The sequence below is a fragment of the Eubalaena glacialis genome, chromosome 19 (assembly GCF_028564815.1).
Source record: "Eubalaena glacialis isolate mEubGla1 chromosome 19, mEubGla1.1.hap2.+ XY, whole genome shotgun sequence".
Classification (NCBI taxonomy): domain Eukaryota; kingdom Metazoa; phylum Chordata; class Mammalia; order Artiodactyla; family Balaenidae; genus Eubalaena; species Eubalaena glacialis.
Genome location: NC_083734.1, coordinates 43,006,133 through 43,022,781, shown reverse-complemented (window position 1 = coordinate 43,022,781; position 16,649 = coordinate 43,006,133). Strand labels below are relative to the sequence as shown.

At 49.8% G+C, this 16,649-nt stretch overlaps 2 protein-coding genes across 8 annotated transcripts in view; both read right to left on the bottom strand.

The window, feature by feature from the left end:
* Positions 1–293: 293 nt before the first annotated feature.
* Positions 294–4,626, bottom strand: GHDC (GH3 domain containing). 4 transcript variants are annotated; one of them, XM_061175221.1, is made up of 10 exons: positions 4,533–4,626; positions 4,270–4,358; positions 3,841–4,115; positions 3,418–3,539; positions 2,762–3,263; positions 2,167–2,359; positions 1,977–2,048; positions 1,767–1,900; positions 1,354–1,439; positions 294–574 (listed from the first exon to the last, which is right to left on the bottom strand). In XM_061175221.1, the coding sequence occupies exons 3-10, from the start codon at positions 4,100–4,102 to the stop codon at positions 449–451; spliced, it is 1,497 nt and encodes a 498-aa protein (XP_061031204.1). In that variant the 5' UTR covers positions 4,103–4,115; positions 4,270–4,358; positions 4,533–4,626; the 3' UTR covers positions 294–448. The 4 variants fall into 4 exon arrangements, with proteins under 4 accessions (XP_061031204.1, XP_061031203.1, XP_061031202.1 ...); XM_061175220.1 differs by having other exon boundaries at positions 489–1,074; XM_061175222.1 differs by lacking the exon at positions 294–574 and adding an exon at positions 1,009–1,074 and having other exon boundaries at positions 1,296–1,439.
* A 9,028-nt stretch (positions 4,627–13,654) lies between these two features.
* Positions 13,655–16,649, bottom strand: part of LOC133080476 (signal transducer and activator of transcription 5B) — a 57,758-nt gene continuing 54,763 nt past the window's right edge. For 2 of the 4 annotated variants that reach the window (XM_061176390.1, XM_061176393.1), the window contains 3 exons: positions 14,796–14,847; positions 14,427–14,534; positions 13,655–13,901 (listed from right to left, as the gene is read on the bottom strand). In XM_061176390.1, the coding sequence (XP_061032373.1) occupies positions 13,775–13,901; positions 14,427–14,534; positions 14,796–14,847 (287 nt within the window). In that variant the 3' untranslated portion in view covers positions 13,655–13,774. Of the gene's footprint in view, positions 13,902–14,426; positions 14,535–14,795; positions 14,882–16,509; positions 16,540–16,649 lie in introns of those variants that run through there. The other 2 variants (XM_061176391.1, XM_061176392.1) reach the window with 2 other exon arrangements.

The window sequence follows — 16,649 nt, the reverse complement described above, 5'->3', positions numbered from 1 at the left end:
AGCCAGGGCAAGGGGAGTTGGGGAGCAGCCCCTCCACATTTAGGTAAAGCTGGGAATGGGGAGAGGTAGGACGAGGGGCTCTGTGTCTTCTGGGTTGACTTAGGCTGTGGTAGGGGTCCCCGAGGGCTCTGTGGGCCCACACACTCAGGGCCTGCCCCAGCCCGGAGGGGGAGTGTGGGGAAAGCCCCGGTGTCCAGAGCTGAAGCTGGGAGGGGAGCCCAGGCTGCAGCAGCACCAGAGCGAATGGGACCACTGGTTTCCCCAAAAGCAGACCCCAAGCCAAGATTCTGGGTGCAAGAGGTTTATTTGGGCGGTGATCCAAGAAAGCACATAAGGGAGTAGGGACGGGAGGGACAGAAGGAAAACCAAGAAGAACTTTGTTAATGAGAGGGTTACCGCTGTGGGCAACTGGTGGTGACCCTCGGAGGGAGACAATCCAGAATACACTTCAGAGTTGTCCCACTGAGGGACGATGAAGCTGAGGTCTGTGATCACCAACTCCTGTTCCTTGCTGCCTGAGGGTCACTCCTGAGAGCATTAACTCCCAACACTTCCAGCCTGCCTGGTGCATGGGCTGAGAGACACAGGCACTGTCAGCGTGGGCTGGAACCCCAGGGTCCTCCAGGGTGGGCCGGGGGGCTCCAGATGGGGCGCTGCTGGTGTCTGCTCTATCCCTGAAGTCAACTCCTCAGAACTGACAGACTAGGTCGGGCCTCCCTAAGGCCCAGCAGCTCTGATGGGCAACCGTCAGCTGACACTCGAAGACCCTGGCCAAGGGCTCCCCATCCAGAGGGGCCCCAGAGGAAAGAGCGAGGCAGCCCGTGATGGTGAACAGGGCAGTGGGCAGGCCTCAGCTCAGGACACCACCCTCCTCTGCAGGTACTGGGCCAGGTACCTGTGCTTGAGGACCCGGGGCATCTCAGGAGGGAAGGGGGCTGAGGGGCAGGCAGTGAGGGCTGCCCGCAGTTCTCTGAAGGCCCCCCACCCCACCAGGTGGACTTGGGCAGGGCCCACGCTGCCCCGGAACCGCAGGGACTTGTAGCGAGTGGAGGCTTCCTGAAGGCAGTGGTCAAGCTGGAAACAGAACGGCCTGCGTGAGGCTGGTGTGGGGCTGGGTGGCGTGTGGTGAGGCACACACGGCTGTGTCCAGGGAATGCGTGGGTGGGAGTTTCGTGTGTATACGTGTGTGTCTGTGGGACTCATCCCTCCCTTCCCAGAGCCCCAGGGAGGTTCTCCTCCCCACACCCCTCCTCCCCACACCCCTCCTCCCCATCCCTCCCCTGTGCCCACAGCACCTGGGGGCGTGCAGAGTGAAAGGGACATGCAGTCATATCCTGTCCCTGTCTCGTGTACCTTGTCTCGATTTTCCTCCGACAAGTTCCTTAGCCCCTTCAGTGCCACAAACACCTCATAGTGGGGAGCAGAACCCTCGGAGGAATCTGTAGGCAAACCCCCCATCGTGGACACATGCTTTTGTGAACAGGGCAGCATCCAAAACCGAAGCCTACTGCCCCCACCTGTTCTTCCCCACTCCGAGGTTCACAGCGGGGAGGAAAGGAGTTTCTTGGCAGGGAGTGGGGTAAATGGAGAGAAAATGGGTAGAGGCAGCAGGAGGGATGGGAGTTAGATATGGGGAAGGACTTTTGTTAGGAGCAGCAAAGCAGGCTGACTCTTTTCTCTTTCCTAGAGATCTCCCAGCAGGGTGGGTATGGGTTGGGGGACAGTCAAGCCAAGAACAGGAGGCAGGAGCCAGTGGAGAAGCTTACCCAGAATGCTGCTCTCCACACAGCCATGGTCCAACAGCCTGGCCCCTGGCCACTGCCCCACCGCCCGGCCCAAGGCCTCAGAGAACACGTCCTCACCAGTGTCTTCGCCTCGAACACTCAGGGTCTGTCCCAGCCTGGGGAGGAGGAAGCAGGAGGAAGAGGAACCCAGGGCACAAGGATGATCTCTCAGCCACCCAGGGGGTCACTTACCTGCAGATGAACCTGACGACCGGACACTGATTGTAGGCACCAACCACCTGGACCACGTCACCCAGGCGGCACCTGATAGAGTAGAAGTGGGGGTGAGGTCAGGCCAAAGGCCCATTAGCTCATGCCCCTGGCTTTCAGCAGGGTTCCAGAGGGCCTGAAGTGACCTGGGGGTGGGCAGCCAGGTGGTCACCTGGTGAGGCTGGTGTGGTCAGTCAGCACAAGTTCGTACTCCTTGCCCTTCTGGGCTTCGGCCAGTAGGACGGTGGGGGCAGCCTCTTCCCGGGTTCCTTCCTTGAGTGGGAGCAGCTCAATAAAGGGGCCTCCAGGGGGCAGGAGGTACAGGCCATGGGGCTGCTCTGGCCACAGACTCAGGCCCAACGCCCCTGTGGGGAGCAAGCGGCTTCTTCATCTGGTGGTACCATTGCTTTCTGCTGGGCAATAGCCCCTCACCCTGGATCCCAGTCCCCAATCCTCTGAGCATCGATCCCACTGCTGCCCTCCCACTCCACCCCTCCTGGCTCTCCCAGGCTCAGCCCTCTGCCTCTAAGGTCTTAATTGGGAAGAGGCGGTGGTTCTGGAGGTGATGGACCTGGGGTTAAATGCTGGTGTGGTGTAAATTTGTGTGTCTCTTAACCTCTATGAGCCTCAGTTTTTTCATCTGTAAAATGGAGCTGCTGGTGTTGGGGAGGATTAGATGAGATGATTATATAGGGCTTGCTACTTGGCAGTTAGCTGTGTGACCTCTGCCCCCTGCCCTCACCTCACTACCCTTGAGTCTTGCTGACCTCCAGAGGCAGCATAAGCAGGTGAGAAGAAGGCTAGCCCTTGGCACCACAAGGCCCTCAGGGCAGCCACAGCCTCAGCCTGGCCTCCTGCATCCAGAGTCACCACCACCTGAAGCTTTGGCCAGAGCCGAAGGGCCAGTCCTCGGGGTCCCTGCTCCAGGGCCTCCCGCAGCTCAGCTGCCCGTCTGGGGAGAGATGCTCCTGGGTTCCCAGCAGCTATTGCCTCAGCCAGCTCTTCGCCATCGGCCTCCAGGCCCAAGAAGACGTCTAGGAGCTCGACCGCCGTCCCAGCTTCCAGAGCCCGCAGCCCCGGGGACCTCAGTGCCTCCAGCAGCAGGGCCCTAGGGTCCTTGGTTCCAGCAGGGCCCAACTGGCCCAGTGCATGCCAAGGCCAAGGGAGGGGGTAGGGCCAAGGGGAGGAAGGGGTTACACGGGCCGTGCCTTCTGGAGCCAGCACTTCTGGGCAGGTCTTCTTTAGGGCTGCCAGACCAAGCAAGGTGGCCTGGAGGGAGACAAGAGACAGTGTTGTTGGCCCTGGGCCTGAGCCAGACCCTGAGGACCCAGGTTTTTTGTTTGTTTGTTTCCCATCCTGATGGGAGGGTTTGGCTGCAGTTAGGGGTCTCTGGTGGGGTTAGGCTCCAGCCTTCCCAGTTTACCTGCAGAGAGGCCTCCCCACGGTACTGGTTTGAGGTAGGGGGCAAGAGCTGCCCTCCACTTTCTTCCTCCTGGAGCTGGCTGGCCTTGGTCAGAGGGAGATGATTCCGGAAGATGCCTATATCTGTAGCCCCAAAGACATCATAAAATCCTCGTGAAGCCACAGAGTTTCCCAAGAGTTTCAGGTAAGACTGGTGAGGCCCTCGAGGAAGGAACCCAGAATGGGCCTGGGGGAAGAGGGGCTGTCAGGGCTCAGGATGGGAAAATTCATCTTAAACAATCTCGGGCCTGGGTAGGGTCTCTGGGTCAGGTCCCTCTGTGTTGGCAGTAGAAGGGGGAAGGGAGGTCTTCAGGTTCTGGAATCTGACTGTCCTCTGGGGTTTCTTTCTCTTTGGGGCCACCTCCCCAGACCCTGGGAAACACACCTGTGCTTCCCCTGAGGGGGCAGCGGGGACTCTGGGCTCCCTGCAGACACCGCCTCAGGGCCCGCTGCTGGCTCTGGCCCGCGTGCAGCGTGCTCTGCGCTAGGCTCTTCCGCTGCCAGGCGGCTGCCCAGCACAGGGCCCCCCATGCCACACGGTGCTGGAGACGGACCAGCCAGGACAGCCCGGCATCCTGGGACGGCCGCCGCCGCCAGAGCACGGCCAGCGGCAGCAGCAGGAAGAACAGCAGGAGGAACAGCAGCATCTCCAAGCAGCTCCTGGCAGGAGGAAGGCCTCTGAGTACTGGCACTGGGGGCAGGGGGGGAAACCCACTTCCTCCCCCCCACTCTCCCGCGCACAGGAACACCAAGGTAAACCTGTCAGGCAGGTGATGCGGGGGAGAGAACATCAAGGCTTTGGGGTCACACTGACCTGAGTTTGGATCCTGGCTCTGCCCCTTGTTAGCTGTCTGGCCCTGGGTAACTCAGCCAGCTGCTCTGAGCTCCGTTCCCTTCCCCAATCTGTAAAATGGGAATAATAATACCCCTCAGGAAGTGCAGGAAAGGCATGGCACGGTGCCTGGCACACAGCAGGTACTTAACGGATGGCATGTCTGGCCCACTACCGAGGGGCTCTGCTTTGTCCAGGATTCACCCTGTCGCAGCATCCTGTCCCCGCCCCAAGCCCACATGCACCTGTCACAGCCCACTTGTGCCTCTGCCTGGCACCCAGGGCCCCCTCAGCGCTCCCGTACAGCCTCAGTACACAGCCTGCCAGAAGGATGGAGCCACAGCTTTAAAGGGCTGGGCCTGAACCAGGAAATCCGGCCACTGGGCCTGAGGGAGGAGCTGGGAAGGGGGGGCTCTTAAAGGGGCAGGTTGCCTAAGGGCCGCTGTGCTGGGAGCTGGCCCAAGCTGGCAGGTGGAGGGAAGTTAGGGCCAGAGTATCGTGGTCCTCAGACTCGTATCAGCTTGAGCCAGGAGTGGGGTGCACCCTATCCTGGAGCAGGTGCAAACTTGAGAACTGCTAAAAAGCAAAAATTTTTTCCAATCCAGAATTGGTCTCCACAAAGGTAGTAGAGGAAGAAAATACTTTTGTTATTGAATAAGCGTCAAAGCAGAGTGTGACGCATCACAGGCAATCTGCTGGGACTGCAGACAGAAGAGAATCTCACTCCCTTTTAAAGCCAGAGCCAGGCAGACACAACCCATTAACTCCTGTTCTCAAGAAAACTACCTGGTAATTGAGGTCACCACCTGTGTTAGCTTATTGGCTTTATCCCAAGGAAACACAAACTTCTCCCATCCTTATGGCAGGAGGTAGTTTTGCAACTGGGAATAAGGTGCCCGATGGAGCTCGGCTCCCCCATCCTACTGAAAAGCTTGAGAAGCTGTGCTCAGAATGAGGTTCTTCTGCTGTCCGTGGTTAAGCCCTCTCTCCACCTGTGCCCTTGACCCAGGCTCTCAGACACTGAAACCTTTCCCTTCACTCTCACCTGCCTCTCCGTCTTGCAGTCTCTCTTCTTCTCACAGCTGAGCTCTTAAAGTATACAATTCAGTGGTCTCTAGTATATTCATAGGTATGTGCAGCACCAACAGTCAATTTTATAACATTTTCATCACCACAGAAGCAATCCCAGGCCCTTTAGCTATCACTTCCCAATCCCTTCCCACCTCCCCGCCCCCAGCCCTAAGCAACCACAAATCTACTCTCTCTATATATACATTTGCCTATTCTGGACATTTCATTGTAAATGGAATCATATAACATGTGGTCTTGTGAGTCTGGCTTCTTTCACTTAGCATGTTTTCAAGGTTCTTCCACGTGGTACTGTGTACCAGTAGTTCATTCCTTTTTATCGCCAAATAATGTTTCATCGTATGGATGTATCACATTTATTTATCCATTCATCGGTTGATGGACACTTGGGTCATTTCCACTCTTTGGCTATTATGTAAAATTCTGTTATGAATGTTTGTACAAGTTTTTCTGTGGACGTATATTTTCTTGCATAAAAATGGAAGGCAAGGGATTCACTGCGTTCCATGGAGTGGAATGTCGGGGTCGTGTAGTAACGGTCTAACTGTTTAAGGAACTGCTAAATTGGTTTCCAAAGTGGCGTCACCATTTTACATTCCCACCACCAGTAGATGAGGGTTCTAGTTTCTCTACATCCTTGTCAACACTTGTTATTATCTGACCTTTTGATTATAGTCATCTTAGTGGGGTATGAAGTGATCTGAGTCAGTTTTTGCATTTTCCTGATGACCAATGATGTCGAGCATCTTTTCATGTGTTTATTGGCCATCTGTATACTTTTTTGGAGAAATGTCTTTTCAGCTTCTTTACCCATTTTTTAGTTGGACTACTTGTCTTTTTATTATTAAGTTGTAAGTGTTCTTTATATATTTTACATACAAGTCACCTATCAGATATATATGATTTGCAAATATTTTCTCCCATCTTTTGTGTTATCTTTTCATTTTCTTGATAGTGTCCTTTGAAGCACAAAATTTTTAGTTCTGATGAAGTCCAACCACCTATTTTTTCTTTTGCTGTTTGTGCTTTTGGTGTTGTATCTAAGAAGTCATTGTCAAATCCAAGGTCATGAAGATTTACCCTTATGTTTTCTTCCAATAGTTTTATAATCTTAGCTCTTACATTTAGGTCTCTGATCCATTTTTTTTTGATCTATTTTTTTTATTGTGGTAAAACATACATGAGTTACCATTTTAACCATATTTAGGTATCCACTTCAGTGGCATTAGGTACATTCACATTGTTGTGCAACCATCACCATCACGTCTCTCCAAAATTTTTCATCTTTCCAAACTGAAACTCTGTACTCATTAAACAATAACTCCCCATTCCTTGGCAACCATCATCCTATTTTCTGTCTTTATGAATTTGACTACTCTAGGTGCCTAATATAAGGGGAATATTACAGTATTTGTCCTTTTGTGTCTGTCTTATTTCACCTAGCATAATGTCTTCAAGATTCATCCGCGTTGTAGCATGTGTCAGAATTTCCTTCCTTTTTAAGGAAGGAAATATACGTTGTATGTATATACCACATTTATCCATTCATTCATTGATGGACTTTTCTGTTTTTACCTTTTGGCTATTATGAATAATGCTGCTATGAACACGGGTGTACAAATATCTGTTTGAATCCCTGCTTTTAATTCTTTTGGGTAAATTCCCAGAAGGGGAAGTGCTAGATCATATGGTAATTCATATGTTTAATTTTTTGAGGAACCACCATACTGTTTTCACAGTAGCTGCACTATTTTACATGCCTGCTTGCAATGTACAAGGGTTCCAATTTTTCCACATCCCCTACCACAGTTGCTGTTTTCTGTTTTGTTTTTTTTTTTAAATCTTTGACATGGCTCAGTAAGGCTGCCTTTAAAAAATATATTTATTTATTTTCTTAATTTTTTTGGCTGTGTCGGGTCTTAGTTGCAGCGTGCGGGATCTTTCGTTGCAGCACGTGGGCTTCTCTCTAGTTGTAGCGTGCGGGTTTTCTCTCTCTACTTGTGGCCCACGGGCTCCAGGGCGCGTGGGCTCTGTAGTTTGCGGTACTCAGGCTCTCTCATGGAGATGCAGGCTTAGTTGCCCTGCAGCATGTGGGATCTTAGTTTCCCGACCAGGAATCAAACCCGTGCCCCTGAACTGGAAGGTGGATTCTTTACCACTGTACCACCAGGGAAGTCCCTGTTTTTGTTTTTTATGATAGCCGACCTGATGGGTGAGAAGTGGTATCTCACTGTGGTTTTGATTTGCATTTTCCTTACGATTGAGCATCTTTTCCTGTGCTTGTTGTCCACCTGTATATCTTCTTTGGAAAAATGTCTATTCATGTCATGTTCCCATTTAAAATTTGTTGTTGTTGTTGAGGAGTTCTTTATATATTCTGGCTATTAACTCCCATCAGACATACGATTTGCAAATATTTTCTCCCATTCTGTGGGTTGCCTTTTCACTCTGTTAATAGTGTCTTTTTTTTTTTAATTAATTAATTTATTTTTTATATTTAGTTTTGGCTGTGTTGGGTCCTCGTTTCTGTGCGAGGGCTTTCTCCAGTTGTGGCAAGTGGGGGCCACTCTTCATCGCGGTACGCGGGCCTCTCACTATCGCGGCCTCTCTTGTTGCGGAGCACAGGCGCCAGACGCGCAGGCTCGGTAGTTGTGGCTCACGGGCCTAGTTGCTCCGTGGCATGTGGGATCCTCCTAGACCAGGGCTCGAACCCGTGTCCCCTGCATTGGCAGGCAGATTCTCACCCACTGCGCCACCAGGGAAGCCCAATAGTGTCTTTTGAAGCATAAAAGTTTTTCTATTTTTTATTTTTTTTGGCTGCACCATGGCACGGCTTGCAGGACCTTAGTTCCCCAACCAGGGATTGAACCTGGGCCCCTGCAATGAAAGCACTGAGTCCTAACCACTGGACCACCAGGGAATTCCCAAAAGTTTATTTTGATGAAGTCCAATTTATCTTCTGCTCCCTATGCTTCTGGTGTCTTGGCCAAGAAATCATTGCCAAATCCCACCTCATGAAGCTCTCTGTTTTCTCCTTAGAGTTTTATGTAGCTTTAGCTCTTACGTTTAGATGTTTGATCCATTTTTAATTTTTATATATGATGTAAGGTAAGGTTCCAAATTCATTCTTTCACTCGTGGCTATCCAGTAGTCCCAGCACTATTTGTTGAAAAGACTATTCTTTTCCCATTGAATGGTCTTGGCACCCTTGTCAAAAATGTGTTGATCATAGACACATTGGTTTCTTTCTAGACTCTGAATTCTATTCCACTTATCTATAGGTCTATCCTTATGCCAGTACCACACTTTGTTGATTACTGTTTCTTTGTAGTAAGTTTTGAAATTGGTAAGTGTGACTACTTCATTTTTCTTTTTCATTTCGTTATGTAGGACTGTATTGTCTAATTTCCAAATATTTGTGAATTTTCCAGGGCTTCTGATGAAGCTGCTCGACACCATTAGTCATCAGGGAAATGCAAATTAAAACTGACTCAAGTCATGTCACACTCCACTAGGATGGCTATAATCAAAAGGTCAGAAAATAACAAGTGTTGGCAAGAATGTAGAGAAATCAGAACCCTCATGTATAATGGTGCAGCCACCTTGGAAACCAGTTTAGCAATTCCTTGTTTCTTGTCCAAGTAAACCAGTTCCCTTGTTTAGTGAGTGGCAGGATTATGTTAGTGACTCTTATCTGCTCCCCACTGCCCACCCACACACACAGTGTGAAGCCTCTGATATTGCTACTTAGGGGGGAGTTATGCCCACAGTCACCCTAGCAGGACAGTGATTTGCACAGATCTCTCCTTGTCTCTTTCCCTGACCATACCCAGCTGTTAAACTACACTAGTTGTTGGCTGATTGCTATATTTTTCAACAATGCCCTGGGGAATAAATGGCTCCACAAATTGATCTAATCAAATTCAGGCTTCTTTGAAGGGATAGTTTCAAAGGTCAGTATTTGAGATTTGTTCTGACCCTGAGAGAGTTCCTCCCAGCTGTATATTTACCCATTTCTTTTCTTTTCTTCCTTCCTTCCTTCCTCCCTCCCTTCCTTCCTTTCCCCTTTTCTTTTTAAATTTATTTAATTTTTTGGTTGCGTTGGGTCTTAGTTGTGGCACTCGGGATCTTCGTTGAGGCATGTGGGATCTTCCGTTGCAGCGCGTGGGCTCTTCGTTGTGGCGTGAGGGTTTTCTCTCTCTAGTTGTGGCGCAGGCTCCAGGGCGCGTGGGCTCTGTAGTTTGTGGCATGCGGGCTCTCTCGTTGAGGTGAGGGAGCTCTGTAGTTGTGACGCGTGGGCTTAGTTGCCCTGCGGCACGTGGGATCTTAGTTTCCCCACCAGGGATCGAACCTGCGTCCCCTGCATTGGAAGGCGAATTCTTTACCACTGGACCACCAGGGAAGTCCCTCTTTACCCATTTCTAGCAAACTAGCCAGTCCAGTTTAGCCTATGCCTCCAATGAAGCTGTGAGTCTCCTGCCAATTTCCTTTCACCACAACCTTCAGTTTTTGAGAGCACATTTAAGCTTGAACTTTTCTTGCAGATGAAATCACTTCCCTGTTTTACAGCCTGCCTCTTCCTCTGGGGCAAAACCCTACCCCTCAACATTGGTCACTAAGTCTACAAGTTGTGCCTCAAGGCCACTGCTGTGGTACCCTAGTCTAGACCCTCTCTCCTCTGACCCGGACTGTTGAAATAGCCTCCTAGCTGCTCCCTGACTTCATGTTTTTCCTCCCTTCAATCCATCCTACACACGGTCACCGTATTATTTCTTAAAATGAACATCTGATCATTCCCTTGCTTAAAAGGTTTCATCACTTACCATCATGCTCAGGTGAGTTAAACTTTTACCCAGCACACTAGGCCTCATCACCTACCATGGTCCTTTTCAAAGTATGGTCCTTGCACTAACATCACCTGGGGACTTGTTAGAAATGCAAATTCTTGGGCTCTACCCTAGACCTACTGACTCAGAAACTCTGGAGTGAGGCCCAGCAATCTGTGCTTTAACAAGTCCTCCAGGAGACTCTGATGCTCACTGGAGCTGAGACCCACACATTACCCTTTACTTCACCCATATCCTTCTTTCCTACTTCTCCAGGCCTCTACCTGGGCTAGTGCCTCTGGCTGAATGCCTGTTCCTTTCTTAACCCCATTTGTTCTTTTTGTTGTTGTTGTTCTTTTTTTTTAAATGGCTGCACCTTGCGGCCTGCAGGATCCTAGTTCCCCCGACCAGGGATCGAACCCGTGCCCCCTGCAGTGGAAGCACGGAGTCCTAACCACTGGACCGCCAGGAAAGTCCCCCTATTTGTTCTTTAAGAGTCAGCTCAGCTGTTTGGTGCCCTTCCTGTCTGTTCTTTTGTATCTGATAATGGCCTTGGGATAGGTTTAAGGCAGCAGGAGCCAATATCCTATCATAATTGGTTGTGTCAGCTGTCTTTCCCAGCTTTTTGGTTGCGTTGGGTCTTAGTTGTGGCACTCGGGATCTTCGTTGAGGCACGTGGGATCTTCTGTTGCAGCGTGTGGGCTCTTCATTGTGGCGTGTGGGTTTTCTCTCTCTAGTTGTGGCGCGGGCTCCAGGGCGCATGGATTCCCAGACTGCAATCCTCTTGAGGGCAGGAATCATTTCTCATCCCACACACAAGCCTGGCTCAGGGCAGGCACTCTATATGTGCTGAATTTTAAGGATGAACTTTCTAACAGGAATAGGAGATAAAAGACTATCATTCTAATTTTCAAAACCTCATGTGAACAGGAAGGTAAGAAATGCCCCCATTTGCCATCAAAGCTGGTGACACACACACTCTGAGGCAGCCAATGCCCAACTAGTTCCTCTTTTCAGAGTCACACTGATGATTTCAAATTTTTTGCTATGAAAGCCACTCTATCTCACCACCTGATGAAAAAAAATAAAAACAGGACTCAATATTATCCATTTAGAGGAAGTATTTATTGTAACATAAAATACACAGTTTTGTGACCTCCCCAAATTGTACACAATACTTTTTTGGTGCCTATATACTAACCTGCCTCAACACTAAAATCTGTATCTGAAATAATTTCATGAAGTTTTATAAAGAAAAATTATAAAAAGTATGTTTCCATTTTAAGTTATATTCACTTTTAGTCTCCCTCCCACCCCCTACAAAGCCCTGCACATACCACACATTGAAACATTTTGATGACGTGCATGTGTGTGTCTGGGAGCGAGTGAGAGGCTGAGGCCGTCAAGACGTGCCGTCACCTCTCCTTGTGGTTTGCAGAACAGAGAGAAGAGAGAAGATATATGCAGATAGCGAGCGCACCTTTCAGTCAAAAATCTCTCCCATCTACAGGCATAGCCTCAGGAGAACGGAGGACAGCTCAGCCACTGGACGTGCGCGGGAACCCCAGGCTCGGGGCAGCCACTCTCGTGGGAACCCGTCCCCACAACCCCAGCGCTAACTATGCAGTGAGAGCTCTGCCCTCGGCACGCCTGTGGCTAGGCCCACTGCTAATCTTAAAGTGGGTCAATCCCTGCCCCCAGGGCTGCTGCGACAACCAGGGCCGGCACTCAGGGTGCCGGGTGTCGGGCACGAGAGGTCTCTTTTGAGTCCAGGAGCAGCCAGGCTTCCTTTCTATCTTTCCCCAACACTCCCATCCTCAGGGGGGATTTTAATCAAATCTTGAGGGGACGTAAGGGGCTTCGCAGCATCCTGCGTCGGTGCTGGCATCCATGGAGGGGTCAGCCTGCTCCTCAGAAGCAGAGACGGTCTACTGCCCAGCACAGAAAAATAAATCAGTGTATGAAACCAAGCTAGGGCAAAGAGCAGCTTGTAAAAAGTCCTCTTTCAATAAATAATTTACTACAGAGGAATATTTTCCTTTAACATCAAAACACTGATAAATTCAGAAGTTATTTTTGTAAAAAAAATATGTTTATTTACTCACATGTATAAAAATAATGTTTTTAGGGCCATTCTCTCCTGGGTGTGGTCAGGCCCTTCTTTTGGAGGGGGGCAGGGGGTGACCTCACGGGCCTAACCCCAAAGTTATACCTGCTTCCCCCTCTTCCCACCTGCCTGCCATGGCCCATTCCTTCCTTCTGGTGTAAAGCCACGGAAGAAACTTTGGATAAAGTTATGTCGAGGATTTTTGTTTTTGCAAAGCAAACTTCTCAGCAAACTCGCTGACTGCATTTCCCCAAATTACCAATGCCGACACCCAGCACCCTGCACCAGGGTGGCAACGCACTGGTCCTGGGTTCAGCCCACATTCCTGCCACCCACTCCCCAAGACATTGTGTGCGAACAGTGAAGGGAAAAGAGGTGACCTGCGTCTCAATGGCACAGGACCTGACGCAGGAAGAAAGAATTCTGATGTCAAATTAGGCTGGGAAGGGAAAAATAAGTCCCAATTTGGAAACAAAAACACCATTCAACCTTTGCAAAAAGCCGTTATCAATAAGCCTTTGGAAAGCCTCGCTTGTGCCTCTACCAGCACAGAGGAAGGACAGGCAGACTGGACAGCCACTCCCGGGTAACAAGGCAACGTTCTCAGCGCCTGCGAGCCGGGGCTGGGCAGTCCACTCTGGCGACGACACAAAGGACATCAACACTGTAAGCTCTAGTTATGTGACTCTCTTTTCTTTCCTCTACTTCATCAAACGTGTCTGCACATGCGTACGCACATAGGAACTAAGCGGCAACTCCACGGGGGCTGGGAGTCAGCGGGAGAGGCAGAGAACATTTAGATGGGTTACGGGTTATTTAAAAAGCCACTACCCATCAGAAAACCCACGTCTTCCCTTGCCCCAGCGATTGTTGTATGTCCCCCCTTCTCCCATCCCTACCGAGGAAAATGGGGATTGGGGGACAGGGAAGGGGGGAGGACTGGTTTTCTTTGTGAAAAGGCAGCTTCTACGTTTCAGAAGAAAAGTGGAGACAATCATGTTTATGTATCAATGGCTTGGCAGACACAGTGACAAAGATTCACCAGACACGAGGTGCTTTCACCTCCCTCTGTCCTTCTCTCACTCGAACAGCCACATGTCAAAGTTCAGCCACCCTCAAAACACATGGCCAATTTCCAAGGTTCAGGAACTAACTGCCTTTCTGCACAAGGTTAAAACAACCACAGCCTCTGTTTGTGGCCCCAGTGCTGCAGCTAAACTCCGGACAGCAAGGGGAAGAAACAGCCCAACGTGCAATCTCACACACCCACACACCCACACCCACACCCACACACTCACATTCCCTTCACTGGTGCCACCATGCACAGAAACACTAAAGTCACAACTAGTATTAACACTTCACATTATGAGTATTGTTTCCAAAGAGAAGCGATTCATGGAATTAAAACATCCACAAAAGTAACTCCTCTGGCGAGGATGAAGAAGCTGGAGGTGGCCACGGGGGGTCACGACTGTGCATGGGGGATCCACTGACTGTCCATAGGTCGGCCTAAGAGCTCCTCCACGCGCCGTGCCACGTCCATCGTGTCGTCCAGATCAAAGTCCCCATCATTGTCAATGACGGGGTCAGGGCTTGGGAAGGAAAGAGGAGAGGTTAAGGGAAGGGAAAGGTTGCCAGAGGCCAATGAGGGGCAGCAGAGACCACCCCGCACCCCACCAGGTGAGCGGCTCAAGACCGACCGCCTGTACCCTCGGCCCAGGCCTCGCAGGAAAGCAGCACTCTGACCTGAACCCTGGGGCAGAGTCCTTTGCTAGCTGGTTGGACAGAGTGACTCGGACTAAAATACCCAGCCTACCTGCCCCTAACACTGGCTGCCCGCACACACCTAAACCCCACCTGGTCCTTATACAGAGCCAGAAAAATCTCCACTTTAAGAGAGGGGAGCAGGTGACATTTGCCCAACCCCACTCTAAACTACCAACATCTACTGGTTGAATCTCTCCCTCCCACCTGGGCATGTGCCAGAGCCCGGACTGGCCTGGGTGGTCTCAGACCTAGAGGAGCTCTGGATTCCTTGCCCACCAGCCCTCCGGGTGCCCAGCCTGAGGCCAAGTGCCTAGTTCCTCCCCATGGAGCCCCATGAGAACACAACCTACTTCTGTGGGTACATGTTATAATGAGACTGGGGGCACACGGCTGGGGAGGGGGCCTGGTCCATGTAGGTGGCGCTGCCCCCGGCAGAGTCCGCAGAGGCGCTCACAAACCTGTGAGAGGAAGTAGAGCACAGCCTTAGCGGGGAGGGGCTCACGGGCCATCTTCGCGTCTTTTTCAGGTGCGGAAGGACAGAGTGCCCGCTGAGCCTGGGGCTCTGGCCGCAGGAGCGGGGCCCTGGGTACCGACGCCCTGGTGACCAAGCCCAGTTCCCTCCCCAGGAGGGGTGGTGGTGAGGGGTGAGGAGAGCCAGGTGAGGGGGTGAGAGGAGAAGAGAGGCAGCAGGAGACCAGAGCTGCACCCGGGACACTTACTCAGGGACCACTTGCTTGATCTGTGGCTTCACGTATCCGTCCACTGCTTTAGCTGCCGAGGGGGAAGAGTGATGAAAACCAGAGTTCTCAAATGAAATGAAAATGCAGTCTCCCTTAAGAATCCCATCTTTTCTTAGGATGAGACACAACTGCCTCATTTTATCTTAGGATCCAGTATAAGCACATCTTTTAATCCGTTAGGAAGACCCAGTAGAGGAGAAGCCTCAATACTGACACCGCAAGGTAAGACAGCTTCCAAGTTGGCTTGGATGTGTTAATTAATTCTTCAAACCACAGGAAAGATATACTTCAATACGAATCTAAATCAAACATTAACTGCATACTAACTGTAAAAAGAAAACATATCTTAAAAAGTTTAAAGTCGCAGACGCAGAAAGACAGGGGACAAAACAAGGACCAAAAGGAGGAGGCTGCAACAGGACAAATTCTCAGTCAAATAAGGAAGAATGCCGTCATCACCGGAACTCCCCGAAACAGTCTTGGGAAGAACTGATTTCTTCATCCCTGGAGGTTTTCACGTGGAAGGTGTACCAACACTTGCTAGGGGTCATGCGGAAAAATCTAAGCATTAGAGGGGAATTAATTTGACTTGAGGATCCCGGGAGTTACTCTAGTTCTGAGCTTCTACCCTTTCAGGAAAGGGAATGTCACTCTGTCAGGTGTCTGCGTGCTCTTTTCGTGGGGTTTCTGCACTCGGGGGTAATCTGATGGTCATGCCTCCCAGTGGGTGCTGTCTATGCTGTGTGGCTGGTTAAAAAGAATGCTGCTGCTGTGTCTCACTCTCCACAGCATCCCCACTGGGACGTGGCAGGCTAGGGATAACCTAGCAGATCAGCTAGAGTTACCTTTTCAAAAGGCTGATTATGGAAATCCAGCTAAGTAGGTAGTAGGAATGTGATGGTCTGAAGTCGGTGAATGAAGTCTTGTTTCCTGGGTGTGTAAATATGGAAATAAGTATAAGCTTAACTATATCAGACAATGAAGATTCCGCTGAGGTCAGAAGGATGACTCAGCCCAAGAGAATGAACTGCTCCGTGGGTCACACATTGCTTGTCATCCTGACCTGCTTCTACTGGGGCTTCGAATGTCAGGAGCTGCCTTTTCATAATATCTCATGCTTTTTGTGCTTTATGGTCTACAGAGAATTTTCCAGAATGGCAGAAAAGATTAAAAAAACAAAGAAATGCTGTAAAAATAGGATTGAAAAATCTAGATTAGTTGTGCTAACAAAAAGAAGCAGTGGTAGGTTTAACCCAAAATACTACATAAATCTAAAAATATTTTGGCTTATTTCCCCACCTAGAAATATAACCAGGTGGGAAGGCATGATACAAAAAGCAGAATCTATAAAGGAAAAAGGTCAATAGATTGGGCTATATAGAAAATACAAGTCTTTGCACTTCAGCAAAATAAAACCTAAATGTTGAAAGAACAATGACACACTGAGAAAAATCTCTGCTATAATAATAAAAGCTTTATTTACTATATAAAAAAACACTTGCATATTATTAAGAAAAAAAGGAACTCCAAAAGAAAAATGAGCAAGGAATAGGAACGTACTTCACAGAAAAAATACAAATGGCCAACAATGTGGAGGTTAAGAAGTACAGGCTAGACTGAGCTCAAACCCTGGCTTGGCCTCTTCCTAGCTGTGATATCGCTGGCGATTTATTTCACTCCTCAAATGTAACATGGGGATGGCAACAGTGCCTACTTCACAGACCTGTTTTGAGGATTAAATGAGAAACTATGTGAAATGTGCTCAGAAAAGTGTCTGGTATGCAAGTAAGCATTCAACGAATGTTAGCTGCTATTATTATTCTATTTATTATT